At 53.1% G+C, this 16,807-nt stretch overlaps 3 protein-coding genes across 12 annotated transcripts in view; all 3 read left to right on the plus strand.

Annotated features, from left to right (window-relative positions):
- Window positions 1-11,886, plus strand: part of Acap1 (ArfGAP with coiled-coil, ankyrin repeat and PH domains 1) — a 15,096-nt gene extending 3,210 nt beyond the window's left edge. Inside the window, exons 3-22 of one of the 10 annotated variants that reach the window (XR_008222242.1) lie at window positions 1,921-2,040; window positions 2,239-2,292; window positions 2,393-2,451; window positions 2,723-2,906; window positions 3,038-3,082; window positions 3,196-3,291; window positions 3,400-3,474; window positions 3,565-3,674; window positions 5,915-5,966; window positions 6,051-6,151; window positions 7,376-7,499; window positions 7,600-7,811; window positions 8,496-8,565; window positions 8,665-8,759; window positions 8,856-9,025; window positions 9,780-9,952; window positions 10,739-10,848; window positions 10,928-11,051; window positions 11,384-11,433; window positions 11,724-11,789. Coding sequence is in view for 6 of the 10 variants with exons in the window: in XM_052756583.1 (XP_052612543.1) it covers window positions 1,921-2,040; window positions 2,239-2,292; window positions 2,393-2,451; window positions 2,723-2,906; window positions 3,038-3,082; window positions 3,196-3,291; window positions 3,400-3,474; window positions 3,565-3,674; window positions 5,915-5,966; window positions 6,051-6,151; window positions 7,376-7,499; window positions 7,600-7,811; window positions 8,496-8,565; window positions 8,665-8,759; window positions 8,856-9,025; window positions 9,780-9,952; window positions 10,739-10,848; window positions 10,941-11,051; window positions 11,384-11,627 (2,205 nt within the window). In the remaining 4 variants the exon portion in view is untranslated. Of the gene's footprint in view, window positions 1-1,920; window positions 2,041-2,238; window positions 2,293-2,392; window positions 2,452-2,722; window positions 2,907-3,037; window positions 3,083-3,195; window positions 3,292-3,399; window positions 3,475-3,564; window positions 3,675-5,914; window positions 5,967-6,050; window positions 6,152-7,375; window positions 7,500-7,599; window positions 7,812-8,495; window positions 8,566-8,664; window positions 8,760-8,855; window positions 9,026-9,779; window positions 9,953-10,738; window positions 10,849-10,927; window positions 11,136-11,383 lie in introns of all 10 variants that reach the window. The other 9 variants (XR_008222244.1, XR_008222243.1, XR_008222241.1 and 6 more) reach the window with 9 other exon arrangements.
- Window position 11,887: 1 nt separating this feature from the next.
- Window positions 11,888-15,235, plus strand: Kctd11 (potassium channel tetramerization domain containing 11). Its single transcript, XM_052756600.1, has one exon. It carries the CDS (start codon window positions 13,235-13,237, stop codon window positions 13,931-13,933), a length of 699 nt encoding a protein of 232 aa, XP_052612560.1. The 5' UTR covers window positions 11,888-13,234; the 3' UTR covers window positions 13,934-15,235.
- A 249-nt stretch (window positions 15,236-15,484) lies between these two features.
- Tmem95 (transmembrane protein 95) lies at window positions 15,485-16,753 on the plus strand. The gene is made up of 7 exons (XM_052759517.1): window positions 15,485-15,650; window positions 15,870-15,926; window positions 16,060-16,140; window positions 16,238-16,258; window positions 16,360-16,440; window positions 16,529-16,616; window positions 16,723-16,753. The coding sequence occupies exons 1-7, from the start codon at window positions 15,485-15,487 to the stop codon at window positions 16,751-16,753; spliced, it is 525 nt and encodes a 174-aa protein (XP_052615477.1).
- Window positions 16,754-16,807: the final 54 nt, after the last annotated feature.

Consider the following 16,807-nt stretch of genomic DNA (forward strand, 5'->3'; position numbering starts at 1 on the left):
AACTGGAAGCCCAGTGTGGTGGCACATGCCTTTCCTAGCACTCAGGAGGCTGAGGCAGGCAGGGCTCTGTGAGTTTGAGGCCAGCCTGGTCTACATAGCAAGTTCCAGGACAGCCATGACTGCATAGACAGACCCTGTCTCAAAGAAAATTAAAGACGATGGAGTGATGGTTCAGGGGTTAAGAGCACATACTGCTCTTTCAGAGGACCTGAGTTCAGTTCCCAGTACTCACACCTGGAGGCTCACAACTACCTGTAACTCCAGCTCCAAAGGATCTGACATCCCTCTGTCCTCCTCACTCATATGCAAACATATACATGTATACATAAATAGTAATAAAAATATTTTAAATCAAAAACAAGTGGGAATAACAATGTGTTTGAAGTCCATTCAAGTTGTTGAGTGCATTAATAGTTCCTCTTTATTGTTGACTGCAATTCTATCATATAGTCGTACTACTAATCATTGGTTTAGTTTAGTTTTTGTTTTGTTTTTTTGAGACAGGGTCCTTCTATATAGTCTTGGATGGCCTGGAACTTGCTTTGCAGACCAGGCTGGCCGCAGTCTCACAGAGATTCACCTGCCTCTGCCTCCCAAGTACTGGGATTAAAGGCTTGTGTCACATGCCTGGCTAGTTATTGGTTCAGTTTTATGAAAGGTCTTTTCTCGAATACGGGAGGAAGGGCCTTGTGTATACACAGGAGAACTAGACAGTCTGCTGATCTGCACTGTGAGTTGTAGCCATTTTGTCTCCTTGTCATGGACTGATAGGAATTGATCTTGGTCAGTCTCCTGACCACTGCTGATCATGCTAGCCAATTTCAGCCCTAGTCACTTTCAGCCCAGACTATATTTCTCAGGAGTGTCCACCAGCCCCCAGAAAAATGTGCTGGAAAGACCTGGGTCCTGGGGCCTTGCCTCTTCTTCACAAAGCCTCCCTGTGTCTTCTTACCACCCTGGGCCAAGCTGAAGGGCTCCACAGACAGTTGCTCCATTCAAAATATGGCAACTCATGGCTAAAGTCTAGCCTTGTCACCTTGAGGGTGACACGGCCATAGCTCTGTGGATAACAGGGCCCAGGGGTGAGGAGACTGATGTGGGACTCCAGCTCAGCCACCTGGCTTTCCCTTCCCAGATCAGTTATAGCTCTTTGACCATTCCAAAGGCACTGTAGGGGCTCGAGAGATGGCTCAGCAGTTAAAAGCACTGGCTGCTTTTCTGGAGTACCCGGGTTCAATCCCCAGCACCCACATGGCAGCTCCCAACGGTCTGTAACTCTAGTTCCAGGAGATCTGGCATCCTCACATAGGCATACATGTAGACAAAACACCAATGCACATTAAAAGAAAAATAAATTAATTTAAATTAATTTTAAAAGGTTCTGAAAGGTGGACAACTGAGCACCCCAACATCTTACTTGTCCCTGATCCCGAGGCCTCAATGACTAGTTAATATTTGCAAGAGAATGTTTAGAGAGTACAGAATGACACACACACACACACACACACACACACCCCAAAGGCTGTAGAACTGAACCTAGCCAGGCAGAGAATGGGTACTAGGAACAAGACAGGGCAAGGAGGATGGGGTTTTAGGGAGAGCCCCTCACTCCAACAGGCACAGAAGGGCAGGTCGGATTAGATGGGGAGAGATATTTGAGAAGTCAAGATGACTGTGACTTTGGGAAGAAGCTTGGAGGAACGGGCAGAAATTTTGAAACAGACACAGGAAAAGGAAGCTGGGAAGTAGAGATAATAGCGTTGCAGGTGTGAGTCTGAAGTGGGGGAGCTCCCTTGGTCTGGGTGGGACAGTGGATGAGATTAGGAAAGGGCTGGACAGCCTGGGGCAGGGGGAGCAGTGGAGCGTCATTTGACGTCTGGCCGCTGGTACCTTTCCCTCTTGCCCTCCATTCTTCCCCAGCTCCTCAAGCTGGGAACCTGCCTCCTGGAAAGTGGACATCATTACCTTGCCGCCAGCCGTGCCTTCGTAGTTGGCATCTGTGACCTGGCTCACCTGGGCCCACCGGAGCCCATGATGGCGGTATGTGATGATTCTGAACCAGAGCTGTGATTGCTGGGGGCGGGCAGGGGACTGGGATCAGGAGATGCTGAGGAAGAGGAGGGCTGACCTGGGGTCTGCAGAGCCCAGGCCAGAGCAAAGCTGGGTCCAGCACGCAGGACATTGGATGGACCTTGATGTCCCATACCTGGGACTTTCTCTCTGGTTTTTCTTGCCCAGGAGTGTCTGGAGAAATTCACTGTGAGCCTAAACCACAAGCTGGACAGCCACGCTGTGAGTGGGGGATGTGGGGCAGGGCTGGCCTGGGGGTAATGGATGGATGGGGCAGCGTTGGCCATGACCCTGACTCTCACTTGTCAACTTCATCCAACAGGAGCTTCTTGATGCTACTCAGCACACGCTGCAGCAGCAAATCCAGACTCTGGTCAAGGAGTGAGATGGGAGGGGAAGGGGGGGGCTTATTTCCCAGACACTAGCTAGCCCTCCACCTCTCTAAGCATTACCACAGGCCTCTCCAATAGGAGGAGCTATGAGGGTGGGTAGGAAATGGCCTGACTCCAGTCTTCCCATCCCCGGGGTCCCCAGGATTTTCCTCTCACAGGCTAACTGACAGGATATTGGGGGGGGGGGTGATCCTGAGATTTTTTTCTTCCCTGGGGCTGGGAAGGTAAATCTGCTTTTGTTTTGTCTACCCTAACTCTAGAGGTCTCCGGGGTTTCAGAGAGGCTCGCAGGGATTTCTGGAGAGGCGCTGAGAGCCTGGAGGCTGCCCTCACCCACAATGCAGAGGTCCCCAGACGCCGTGTCCAAGAAGCAGAGGAGGCTGGGACTGCTTTGAGGATCGCCCGAGCTGGGTACCGGAGTCGGGCATTGGATTATGCCCTGCAGGTAGGTGCCTACCCCAACCCATTCTCCAGGATACCTTGAGGTGTCACCTCAAGAGTGGGGAGTCCCCAGGGTGCAATGGAAGACAGTGCTGTCATTTCAAGACTGACCCGAGGTCTCTTTGGACCTTTCAGGTCAATGTGATCGAGGATAAGAGGAAGTTTGACATCATGGAGTTCGTGAGTTTCAGGAGCAGCAAAAATGGAGAGGGACCTGCTGACAGAGCGGGAGGGTAGAGGGAAGGAGAGGGGTGTCCTTCCTCAGTCCTGCCCCTACCCGCCTCGTCCCTCAGGTGCTGCGATTGGTAGAGGCCCAGGCTACCTACTTCCAGCAGGGCCATGAGGAGCTAAACCGCTTGGCTCAGTATCGGAAGGAGTTGGGTGCCCAGGTGAAGGACCCTAGGCAGTTGATGCAGGGAGGTTAGGGGACGCTAAGATGACTCTCCTGGCCTGGTTGGGGCAAACGCAGACATGTGAGATGTCCCTCCTGTGCCCAGTTACACAGCCTGGTCTTGAACTCTGCGAGAGAGAGGAGAGACATGGAACAGAGGCACGTGTTACTGAAGCAGAAGGTGAGGGCTCCTGCAGGGGTGAGAGGGACACAGGCCTGTGACTTCGGTCTCCGTCTGCCTCACATGGGTTTGATCCTCTCATGTCCCCAGGAGCTGGGTGGTGAGGAGCCAGAGCCAAGCCTGAAGGAAGGGCCTGGTGGCTTGGTGATGGAGGGACATCTCTTCAAACGGGCCAGCAATGCCTTTAAGACGTGGAGCAGGTAAGGAGAGAAGTGACTCACCCCAGCTCCCCCAACGGAACATTCTTGAACGGGTGGTTACAGTGTGTGAAGTACATCAAGATACAACCCTGAGTCAGCAAAGACAGACAGACAGACAGACACCTAAACAAGTTGCATGCCATGTTAGAAGGTAATAATAAATTGACCGGCGCAGGGGTACACACCTTTAATCCCAGTCCTGGGGAGGCAGAAGCAGGTGGATCTCTGAGTTCAAGGCCAGCGTGATCTACAGAGCAAGTTCCTGGACAGCCCAGGAGTGCATAAAGAGACCGTCACACAAAAAGAAAAGGATAGCAAAAGAATACTGCCAGCAGTTAAGTATGGTGCTGCACACCTGTGATCTCAGCACTACGGAGGCTGAGGCAGAACTCCCAAGCAAAACACTGTCTAAAAAAAAGGGGGGGGGGGGGTAAAAGAAAGGGATGATAATGTTACAGAAAAGAGAAACAGTACAGAAGGGACATGATCTGATGATGGTCTGGGTAGAGAGGGTAAAATTTAGTTTCAATTTTTTTTTTTTTTTTTTGAAGGGCTGAGTATTAAACTCAGGGCCTCAACCCTGCTAGGCAAAGGAGCTAGCACTGAGTTACATCCACAGTCCAGGGTTCCCGATTCTAAATAAAATGTCAGGGACTGGACGTGGTGGATCATGCCTGAAGTCCTAGCACTTGAGAGGAGGAGCCAGGAGGATTGGAATTCTGTGTGCAGACAAATAAGCCTCAGAACCGTTATCTATCAGGTCTGCTTTTTTTTTTTTTTACAAATCTCATGTATCCCAGGCTGATCTCAAATTTACGATGTAGCCAGGGATGACCTTGAACTCCTGATCTTCCTGCCTTCACCTCCCCAAAGCTGGCATTACAGGTGCACAACACCATGCCTAGCTAAAAAAGCAACTTTTGCAGGATGGTGGGGGCACATGCCTTTAATCCCAGCACTTCGGAGGCAGAGGCAGGCGGATCTCTGTGAGTTCAAGGCCAGCCTGGTCTACAGAGCGAGTTCCAGGACAGTCAGGGCTACACAGAGAAACCCTGTCTCAAAACAAAAATAGTAACTTTTGAGTCAAGATTTCAAGGATATCTGAGGGGGAGCTGTAGACAGAAGGAAGAGTTAATAGAAAGGCCCTGAGCTCTCTCAGTGCTTACAGAACCAGAGCTGTGGGCCTGGTCAGAGGGAGGGAGGAAGGAGGAGGAGCTAAAGGGGGTAGGAACCATGCTGGGACTTTGATAGTGCTTCAAAGGCCTCTCTAAGGAAAATGGCAAAGTCCTGCAGGGTTTAAAACAGAATGGTGACATGTCTTGATGTGACTACTTCATCTTCCAGAACCACCACCAGCCCATGTGGGACCTTGGTACAGATGAGAAAATGGAGCCCCTTCCCAACATAGTTTCATTTGTCAAAAACTGTAGCAATAAGCTTGGTATGATGCCAGCAGTCTAAGACAAGAAGACTACAGATTTGAGGTCAGCCTGGACTTCAGAGGGAGTTTCTAGGCCAGCCAGGGTTACATGGCAAGATCCTATCTCAAACAAATAATTGTAGAAGTGGGAGTGATTCCAACGCCCTCATGACACATCCAGAAATAGGGTTTTCCACTCTCACAAATTTGTTGTTGTTGTTGTTGTTTTTGTTTTTCGAGACAGGGTTTCTCTGTGTAGCTTTGCGCCTCTCCTGGAACTCACTTGGTAGCCCAGGCTGGCCTTGAACTCACAGAGATCCACCTGGCTCTGCCTCCCGAGTGCTGGGATTAAAGGCGTGTGCCACCACCGCCCGGCTTCACTCTTACAAATTTTTACCACCTTTACAGCTGTCTCCCACTTGGATCTCCTTCAACACTGGCCACAACTAGAAAAGAAATAATTGCGACAATAAACATATTTTAGTTAAAAGAAGAAAGGTGGGTGTGGTGGCATAAGCCTATGAGCCTAGCCTTTGAGACGGAGGCAGGAGGATCAGGCGCTGAAGGCTAGCCTTACTGCTGTCCGCTGGAAAGTAGGCTTCATAAGCATGTCCGATCTGGGTTGTCTCAGGAGTGAGGAACACCCCTTCCATGTCCCATTCTGCACAACTTCCCACCATTCTCTGGAATGTCTTGTGGCACTGCCAGCCCACACCTCTCAGCAAGCTACTTGGGGACAAAGAACACAGTCCTCTCTTCTATCCATTCCTGAGCCTGTCCCCAGGCTGCCCATGCACTTAACCACGTCTGTCTCCTCCAGACGCTGGTTCACCATTCAGAACAACCAACTGGTTTACCAGAAGAAATATAAGGTAGGTACTGGGTGCCGGGACTCTAGATAGAATCAGCCCTCACTTCCTATGGTGGATCGTAGCCCCCTTATCACTTTTTGCCAGGACCCCGTGACTGTGGTGGTGGATGACCTTCGTCTCTGTACCGTGAAGCTCTGTCCAGACTCAGAAAGGCGTTTCTGTTTCGAAGTGGTGTCCACCAGCAAGTAAGGACAGTCCCTTGGGGGCAATATTTTAATATGTCTAAATAGTTACAAACCAAAAAGGCAAGGCCGCCAAGATGAGGCTCCCTGTACAGCTCCAGGGCTCGGCCCTTTCTTTGGTGGCTGGTTGAAGCAGGGAGCCGCTGATGAGAGGGCAGGGTGGTAGGAGATATTTTGGGGGATTCTGCCAATTGTTGCTGAAGTACAGGTACTCACTTATAATGGGAATTATGTTCCAATAAATTCGTCATCAGTTGAAAAGATATTGAAAAAACCTACTGTTCACATAGCTTAGCCTAGACCTAGCCTACCTTAAACATGCTAAAAACCCGTTAGCCTACCGTTACAAGCCTCTTTTACAATAAAGTGTTTTTGAATGCTCTACTGAAAATCAAAATCAAAATGGCTGCTTAAATATAGCTTTGTGCATTAATATTGGAAAATATTCAGTCACACCATCGTAAATCAGGGACCACCTGGATTTTAATATTGCTGATACCCTGGTATGGTGGCACACATCTGCAATGCCCAAACTTGGGAGGCAGAGGAGACTCTGAAGTTTGAAGAACACAGCCTGTCCCTGTCTCAAGGACAGGCCAATGAGATGCTCATTACTTGCTTGATAACCTAAGTTCAATCCCCAGGACCCACATGGTGGAAAGAGATAACCAACTCCATAATGTACTATGCATATGTATGCACATACAAACAAACACATATTTAAATATAATGTCTTTTTTTGTTTTGTTTTTCGAGACAGGGCTTCTCTGTGTAACAGCCCTAGTTGTCCTAGAACTTGCTCTGTAGACCAGGCTGGCCTTGAACTCACAGAGATCCGCCTGCCTCTGCCTCCCGAGTGCTGGGATTAAAGGCTTGTGTCACCACCACCACCACCACCACCACCACTACCACCACCGGGCTATAATGTCATTTTTAAAGTTCAAGGCCTGACTGATCTACTAGCATGTTTGAAGTCAATCTGAGCAATGTACCAGACTCTATCTCAAAGTAAAATAAAAATGGCTTGGCTGTAGCTCAGAGGTGGAGTGCTTGCCCAGCATGCACGAGGCCCTGGGTTCAATCTGCAGTAGAGATAGATAAATAAGTAAATATATTTTTAAATCCATCTGACCAGTTCAGCAAAAGCTGCACGTCAGTTTGCCCATTCTGCCTCATGGCCCTCTGACCTCAGACCCCCACCTCTGTTACTCTCACGGCCCCCCTCAGGTCCTGCCTCCTCCAGGCTGACTCTGAGCGCCTCCTGCAGCTGTGGATTAATGCTGTTCAGAGCAGCATCGCCTCGGCCTTCAGCCAGGCTCACCTTGATAACAGCCCTCGAGGGCCAGGCCAGGTATCTTAATATGGGCACCGGGAGCCATGCTGTCCTGGGAGGTGGAGCACCCCTCACCCTTAGGCCCCTTGCTCACCCCTTCTTCCCCTGTCTCCCTCAGGTCTCAGGATACCTTGCCCTGGGCTCTGCCGCTACTGTGGGCTGTGGCGGAGCAGCCAGAGGAAGGGAACCTGGGGGAGCTGGGCAGGTGGCAGCCCAGGTACAAAGTGTAGAAGGAAATGCCCAGTGCTGCGACTGCAGGGAACCAGCCCCAGAGTGGGCCAGTATCAACCTCGGGGTCACCCTCTGCATTCAGTGTTCCGGCATCCACAGGTCATTCCCTAAGACCCCAAGCATAAGCCCCACTTTCAACTGCAATATGGCCATCATCAGGACCCTCTCATGCACCCTACCCTGGTTTTTTTCTTATGTTCTTCTTCTCTGTCACTGGTCACCAAGCTTGCTGCACAAAGTGCACATTCGAGTTGGGTATGGACAGGCTTAGGGGGGTCCTGGCTGTCTTAGAACTCACAGCGATCCACCTGCCCCTGCCTCCGGAGTGCTGGGATTAAAGGCGTGCACCACCACTGCCCAGCCCAGGGCATTTATTGTCTTGACCAGAGGAAGCATGGGTTAGGGTTGCTGAGGGTGGGATAGCCAACGGAGCCCAAAGAAAGAATAGGTTGTGAAGGCCTACCAAGTTCTAGAGACCTCACCACCATTCTGAACTACACACAGAGAGAAGGGAGGTGGCACAGGAGGAATGTTCCAGACCAGAGTACCATGAGAAAGGAAAAGGGGCTAGAGAGCATGAGACCTTAAAATGAAACAAAATAAAGGGAAGGATGATGAACAGGCCAGAGCCCGGTCAAGGATATGTGGCCTTTGCTGCCCTGCTTCCTGGCCCTGCTCCCCCGCACAGCCTCCACACAAGCCTGGCTTCTTAGTCTTTTCAGGAGCAACAGCCTTCCCAGGCCACGGCCCACACAGGGCATGACTCTCCCTCTGGCCCTCCAGGAGCCTCGGTGTTCATTTCTCCAAAGTCCGGTCTCTGACCCTTGACTCCTGGGAACCAGAACTAGTGAAGGTAACTTGGGCTATTGTGGAGACAGAGGAGTCCCGAGGGCTCAGAGACTCACCCCATTACCCCGCCTCTTTCTCTTGGCCTCTCCTGGGCCTCCTCAAGCTGATGTGCGAGCTGGGAAATGTCGTCATCAACCAGATCTACGAGGCCCGTGTGGAGGCCATGGCAGTAAAGAAGCCAGGGCCCAGCTGTTCCCGGTGAGGTTGGGGTGAAGGTACCCAGGGCTCCCCTCCACTGCGGGAGGGTGGGGATGGGATGAAGGACCTAAGGCTAGCTCTTCTCCCAACATCCAGGCAGGAAAAAGAAGCCTGGATTCATGCCAAGTATGTGGAGAAAAAGTTCCTGACCAAGCTTCCTGAAATTCGAGGACGAAGAGGTGGCAGGGGACCCCCGAGAGGACATCCTCCTGTGCCCCCAAAGCCTTCTCTCAGGCCGCAGCCAGGGATCGTCAGGTCCAAGTCAGGTAGAGACTGTTAAGCTCATTGCTGTCTGCTCGCTACTGGGCCAGGTCCTATACGGCAGCAGACACTGAGAACATCCCCTGGAGGAAGTCAGAAGGGCCAGACCGTAGTTTCAGGGGGATACAGTAGGGTGTGGCATTGAGCATGGGGAGAATTATGGGGTGGAATCTGTCAGGGAGAGCCACAAAAGGGGTATCTCTGCCGGCGGTGGTGGCACACACCTTTAATCCCAGCACTTGGGAGGCAGAGGCAGGTGGGTCTCTGTGAGTTTGAGGCCAGCCTGGTCTACAGAGCGAGATTCAGGAGAGGCACCAAAACTACACAGAAAAACCCTGTCTCGGAAATAAAATAAATAAAATAAAGCCCCCCAAAAAGATGGAGGGGGCAGTTTGAGGAGGCAATCTCCAATATGAGAAGAGGCAGGAGAGGGGTTGAGCTTGGCAACGCCTGAAAAGAAGGTACAAGCCTGACCTGGGCAGAGGAAGGTAAGAGCTGAGTCTGTCTGGGAGTTCACCTCTGGCATCCAGCCAGTCTGGTGGTTGGACAGGCTGAGGTGAGTGATACTATCTCTTCCACACCCGGGGCCTTGCACACATACATCCCGACATGTATGCACATACACATCACTCCCATCTCTCACCACAGCCCTGAGTCACAAGGGCCTCCCCACAGTTTAGACGTGACTTACCGCCTCACAGCATCTGGGGACTGTGCTGAAGATTTCTCCCCAGACCCAGTACTGATTTTCCTCAACAGAGTCCCCATCTGACAACCTGGGAAGCCTGCACCCTGGGGCCCTGCTGTTCCAAGCTGCTGGACATCCTCCATCTCTTCCTACCATGGCTGATGCCCTGGCCCATGGAGCTGATGTCAACTGGGTCAATGGGGGTCAGGGGAACGCCACACCTCTGATCCGGGCCACAGCTGCTGTAAGGACCATGCTGACCTCCTCTACTTGACCCTAAAGCTCCTCCTGACCTTCCCAGGGGTCTCCATCCCATAGGGAAACCCCACAGACAGGGTGTTAAAAGTGTGGTGTGGAGGTGGTGAGTCAATCTTGGACCCACCACTTGCATGGGATGTTAAACAAACTGTCAGTCTCTGTGGGCCTTTAGTCTCATCAGTAAAGTAGGACTACCAGGAGGCCAGAGAGATGGCTCAGCATATGCTGCACTTGCTGAGGACCAGGACTCAGTTCTCAGTACCCATAAGGCAGCTCATAACTATGACTCCAGTGCCGGAAGATCCAGCACGCTCTTCTGGCCTCCTCATTCACTTCATGTGGTACACAGACATACATGAAGGCAAAACACCTATACACATAAAATAACAATAAAAATATCTTTTGAAAAGAGGAAGAGCAGGCTGGGCAGTGGTGGCACATGCACTCGGGAGGCAGAGGCAGGTGGATCTCTTTGAGTTCGAGGCTAGCCTGTTCTACAGAGTGAGTTCCAGGACAGGCATCAAAACTACACAGAGAAACCCTGTCTCAAAAAACAAAAACAAAACAAACAAACAAAAAGAGGACTAGCATGCCTCATCAGAGTTCAGGAAAGATTAAATTCATGAACATGTAAAGAGCACCAGCCAGGTCTGACACCTGCTTGTACCCTGAATACCATACTCCACACTCCCATCGTCTTAATTACGCCACCCTAAAATACCTAGAACTCCATCTCTAAAACTGTCATCCCCTCCTCGATCTCTCCATGCAGAATTCTCTTCTGGCCTGTGAGTTTCTCCTCCAGAACGGGGCGAATGTGAACCAGGCAGACAGTGCTGGCCGGGGCCCACTCCACCATGCCACCATTCTTGGCCACACAGGGTAGGGCGCAGCGGAAATGCCACCATGGGGAGGGAGTTTTCTGGGAGTGAAACTGCAGGAAGGCTGCAGCTGAATTTAGCTCTCCTTTTCAGGTTGGCTTGCCTGTTCCTGAAACGGGGTGCAGATCTGGGGGCTCGAGACGCGGAAGGCAGGGACCCTCTGACTATCGCGATGGAAGCTGCCAACGCTGACATCGTAACCCTGTGAGAATGCCAGAGGGTCGGGCTAGTGCTTGGGCATTGCGTTCACCTTTGGGGTGGGGCTAATGCCAAAACCAGACCTGGAAGGTGAGGTCTGGGGAGGGGTGGGGTAAAGCTCTGTGGGGGTTAGGGGGTGGGGCAGGGTGAGATGATGGGAGCCATTGTTCGTCCATCAACATTGCAGAAAAGTTAATGTGTTTGCATTTTAAAGCACTAGTCATGGGGAGGTATTTTTTTTTTACCGCGTGATGTAGCTCAAAGGATGAGGAGTTAGGCCAAGGATGGGAAGTTAGGAAGAGTGTGAAGTCTTTTATTCCTTAATTCCCACCCTTCAGGCTACGACTGGCGAAGATGAGGGAGGCCGAAGCGGCCCAGGGCCAGGCAGGTAAAGTAACCACTTATTCACCCGGACCCCCGGTCCACACCGGAATGCTGGCCCTTGCTTACCTGCCCTTAGTGCCCAACTGCGATAATGCCATTGTTTATTCAACAAACACGGTTTGGGCGCATCGAGCGTGCCTGACCCTCGGAACAAAGGAAAAGGCACCCGTGATGCGCTTACGATGCACCCCTACTTGAAGAGCTTGCCCGGCCAGATCCACGCCTACTGTACGTGATGCTTTTCCATAGTAGCCCAACCGTCCAGCCCTCCAGCCTTTGCCCTGTCCTCCCCAGGAGACGAGACGTATCTCGACATATTCCGAGACTTCTCCCTCATGGCATCGGACGACCCGGAGAAACTGAGCCGTCGCAGTCACGACCTCCACACGCTTTGATTCCAGGCCCCTCCCCACTTTGCCACGGCCTGCCTGATCTCCATTAAAGTCGCTGCTTTTTCTTTCCCAGTTCCCTTACTGTGCGCCACCTGGGGGCCTGGCAGGGTGTTGGGCGCAGCGGCCACTAAGTGCAGGGCGCTGTGGCTTCTCTAGAGGTTAGGATTTCTCTAAGAGAGGAAGAGGCTGACTAGCACCCAGTGGCTTGGCGGGAGGGGCTTTCGAGCTCAGGCGACAAGGGAAGCCACCCGCGTGGGGACCTGGGCACGCCGGGGTGGCCCACAGGCATGCCTGGAATGCGATGGCTCAGCACCCGCCCCCTCGGGAGTTCCCGAGGCCCGGGTTTTCTCCGAAGAGAGGGACTGCAGACTCCTGCTCCGACCAAAGCTGTACTAGTGAGGTCATGCACACCTGCAGGGAACGCGGGGCCGTCGCGGCCACATCCGTAGTGAAGCCTGTGAATCACCCCACCCCCGCTCGCGTCGGCCCGTCCAGCCCGTCCGCCCCGTCTCTCCCGTCGGTGGCGAGTCCCGGCTCCCATCCCCAGCAGCCAGCCCACGGGGGCGGAGGGCGGGGCGCTACGGGGCGGGGCTGCCGCTTAAAGGGCCACTGACTTGCTGCCCTTAGACCACTTCCTGGGGGTGGAGAGGACCTCGGCGGCGGCTGCGACAGTCCAGGAAGGCGGTAACGCCCGAGTCCCGAGACCCCGGCTGTTGCCAACAGAGTCCTGGGACACTCTCGGCTCTGACTGCGAGAGCATCTTCTCTCTCCAGCCATACAGAACGGCTCGCCACCGGTTCGCATCAGTTGCGCCCTCCGTCTGTTGGGACCCGCGCCCCTAAGCCTGGCCAGGCCTCTGGGCAGGCCGTCGGAACCCGGCGTGGACTCTCCTAACTGCAAAAGCTACCTACTTAGAAACCCAGAAGCTGAGCCCTCCAGAGTCCGGCTGGTGCTCGCCACCGTCACCTGCTGGTTGAATTCCGGAAACCCACTGTCTGAAGAACACAGAAGGGAATCGCTGACCTCGCAGAATCAGAATCGTCTGGACCAAAAGCTCCCTGGCCCTGTTTCGCTGCCTTCTCCTCTTTTCGTCGGTTCTTTCATCCTTTTGGGGATTTCTGTGTCCTGAAGCCCCCAATCGCCACCAAGGTAGCTGGGGTGAGCTACAAACTTTGCTGTCTTGTTCTGCAACCTCTGCCTCCAACATAGCGAGTCTGAACATTACCATCCGATTCTTCCCAAATCCAGGAGATTCTGCCTTTTCCTTCTCCTTGCTTGTCTCCTACAGTCCCCAAAATTTCCCCCCCTCCTGTGTCCTCTTCACCCCCTTCTTTTGGGGGCCCCGTGACCCTAAATGTGGGGGGTACACTATACTCCACTACATTGGAGACCCTGACTCGCTTCCCAGACTCCATGCTGGGGGCCATGTTTAGGGCTGACACCCTTATGCCAGCCAATCTCAACCGGCAAGGAGATGGCCATTACTTCATCGACAGAGACGGCAAGGCTTTCCGGCATATCCTCAATTTCCTGCGCCTGGGCCGTCTGGACCTGCCCCGTGGGTATGGAGAAACCGCACTTCTTAAGGCAGAGGCTGACTTCTACCAGATCCGGCCCCTTCTGGATGCCCTGCGGGAATTGGAAGCTTCTCGGGGTACCCCTGCCCCCAGAGCTGCCCTGCTCCATGCCGATGTAGATGTCAACCCCCGCCTGGTACACTTCTCTGCTCGAAGGGGCCCGCACCACTATGAGCTGAGCTCTGTCCAGGTGGACACCTTCCGAGCCAACCTCTTCTGTACTGACCCTGAGTGTCTGGGTGCCATGCGCAACCGATTTGGTGTGGTCAGTGGGGACAGGGCCGAGAGCGGTCCACATTTTCGTCTAGAGTGGGCCTCCCGCCCCCGGGAACTCCCTGACGTGGAGTATGAAAGACTGGGACTGCAGCCGCTGTGGACTGGGGGGCCAGAAGATCGGCGGGAGGTGGTGAACACGCCTGCCTTCCTGGAGGAGGTATTGCGGGTGGCTCTGGAACATGGCTTCCGCCTGGACTCAGTCTTCCCAGACCCTGAAGACCTACTGAACTCCAGATCTTTACGCTTTGTCCGCCACTGAGCATGCTAGCTTTCACTTGACTGTGGAGGAATGCGTCAGCCAAGGGGCTGATGGCTCTTCCGCAGCCTCTTTCTAGTTCTGGTGTGGGAGCTATGAGAGTCAGGGATCCCACCAAACCTGACTGGAGCCTAGATATAGGCTGAGATTCCCAAATCGAGCTGCCCCGACTCAACTCCCAGAACTCGAGTGGTCCAGAAGATCGACACCGGGGCTTATCCTGGGAAAGCATCCGTGGTTTCTCGAGCCTGTTCTTGCTTGAGGATGGGCCCTCTGTATTCAGGGGTGTGGAAAAGTAAGGAAGCACCTCTTTGCCCAGGCTAGACTTAGCAGAACTCTGGAGGTTTGAGGTGGAAGGACATATTTTGAATTGTCAAATGTGGTCTGTCCCCTAGACTGTGGCTTCCCCTCCTGAGGTGGGCACCTTATCCTACCATGACCATTAAGAGGCCAAGACATCTGGGAGATTCTTTACTATGTCCCGAGCCACCTATTGTGGGAGATTGAAAATAGACATCTTATCCTAGGTTGACAAAAGGGAGCTAGGAGAACTCCCATAAGCGTGGGGCTAGAGCACCCTTCTGGAATTCCGAGTGTTTTAGAGGACTCTCTGTAAGTGGGGCTGGACATGGGGAAAGATGGTAGTATTTTTTGTGCCCTGCACGTCTTTCATGTGTGTGTGGGCCAGCCACTGTATCTGACTGATGCTTGGACCCCTGGGGCCAGCCACTGTATCTGACTGATGCTTGGGCCCCTGGGGCCAGCCACTGTATCTGACTGATGCTTGGGCCCCTGGCATCTCAATTCCCATCAGTGTTTACGTGATGGTCCTTCTGTGATCCTGGCATGTCCAGGCCTGTTTGGGGTTGCCTAGCAACTCTTCAGGCTCAGGTATATCTATGGTATGTGTGAGAGCAGATTGAGATTTAGTTTAATCATAGGGTGTGTGTGTGTTTGCGTGTGTGTTTATGCCCACACCACCACGTAGGCAGGAGGGACTTGTTTGAGTTTGAGTCACTGGGCTCTTCCGATGAGAGGTAAAAGCCACTGGGCTTAGCTAGGCCTCTGAGACCTCCGGGAGCTCTTGGTTGCTGAGACAACCGTGAGCCTGTTGCTAGGAAATAGCTGGCTAAGGCCTAAGGCTGTCCTGGGCAGAGAGGAGACAGAGAGTTGACAGAGTGGAGAGGGTGTGGGAAGGGATAGCATTTCTGGGTTCCTGAGTGGATGCACACATGCACATCTTCACTGGGAGGAGTCAATTCATCTATCACTGTGACTTAGAAGAAGAAAAATAAAATTGCTTTCAGAACCACGGACGTGTAAAGGCCATTGCCGCCTTGCAACCGAAACCCCCATTCCTCCCTCTCTCTCCTACTAGCCGCCAGTTCTGGGGGCCCAGGGGCAGCTTTGCCAGAGTCAAGGGGTGAAACAATGGCATTGTTCTAGATCAGTCTAGAACCTCCTACGCGAAGGGCTAGAATCCGAATCTCAGAGCATTCTGAGTCTTCCCTGGTCCAAGGGGGTTCGGCTCCCCCCCATCCTCCAGCAGACCTCATGTGGGTGCTGGCATTAGCTGGGGTTTTCCTGGCCGTTGCCAAGGCTTGTATCTTTTGTCGACTCCCAACTCATGCCTTGCCAAGCCGCCTGGCTCGGCTCAGTAGCCAGATGGAGATGCAGTGGAAGGAATGGGCTTCCCCCGATTTCTCAGCCTTTGCCTTAGGTAATGCCAGACACACAAGGTTAGCCCTGCGGAAGTCACCTGTGTATCCTAAAGGGGTGGCCCGAGTCCCTAACTGTGCCCCTCCGTCACCGCTTCAGTCCATAGCGCCCCCTAGACACACTAGCCTCTCTGCGTGGAAGAACTCTGTGTCCTAGCAAATAGGAAAAACAAAAACCCTGGAGCCTACCGAGAGGCTAGCTCTTCCTCCCATCTCCACAGATGAGGTGACCATGAACAAAATCACAGAGAAGACCCACAGAGTCCTGAGGGTCATGGGTGAGGTCAGAGGGAAGCTGAAACCTTGGACTCAAGGAAGGATGGGGTGGGGGCAGGTGAAGACGGGCTGATCTGGGAAGGGGCATGGAAGGCATGAGGCCTAGGGCAATACAGCTGTGCCCTGCCTCCCCAGAGATAAAAAGATCCTTTTCCTCGCTTCCTTCATATTGGCAATGGCTTCAGAAGACCAAGATCCCCCAGTACACCAGCGAAGGTATTGATGGGGAAGGAATCAAGGGGCCACCTGGGATTTGTAGCCAAGTGGAGTGTGACTGAAGAGGTCAGCCACCCCTCTTGGTCCTTCCTTTCAGCTCTCTGTGCTCCCGCCTGCCGTGAGTAAAAAGGGTAACTAACAAGCCTGAGGAAGTTGGGTGGTTGGAAGGGTGGAGACCTTGGCTTCGCTCGCCGGCGCTGCTCCTATTGTCTCCTGCAGGGGGCAGCACCATCCTGTACAACTGCTCCACCTGCGAGGGCAAGGAGGCGTCGTGTTGGCCCCGAAAGCGCTGCTTTCCAGGTTCTTATTCCTTACGCTGCCCCTTGTACCCCTTCGGTGCCCTGGTGTGATCCGCGGGTTCATCCACGGCTTCCTGGGTTCCTTGCAGGAAGTTACGATCTGCGGGACGCTAAGATTCTGCTCTTATCTATCTTCGGGATTGTCCTGCTTTTGGGTGCTGTGAGCCTCCAGGTGGAGTGAGTTGGGGGATAACCGGAGAAATGCCGGAAACCGCCCTTCCGCCTTCCTCCCAACCCCCTTCCCTGCTCCCCTCCAGGCCTCCCATCCTCTGTCTTCTTTCAGGTACCGCCACCTGCAAGCGAAAGACTTGTGAAGATGCTCACAGCTTTCCCACCCCAGCTCTAAGGAATTTGTGCCCACAATTTCT

This window comes from Peromyscus californicus, unplaced genomic scaffold (genome assembly GCF_007827085.1).
Source record: "Peromyscus californicus insignis strain IS unplaced genomic scaffold, ASM782708v3 Scaffold_3__1_contigs__length_106647218, whole genome shotgun sequence".
Taxonomy (NCBI): Eukaryota; Metazoa; Chordata; class Mammalia; order Rodentia; family Cricetidae; genus Peromyscus; species Peromyscus californicus.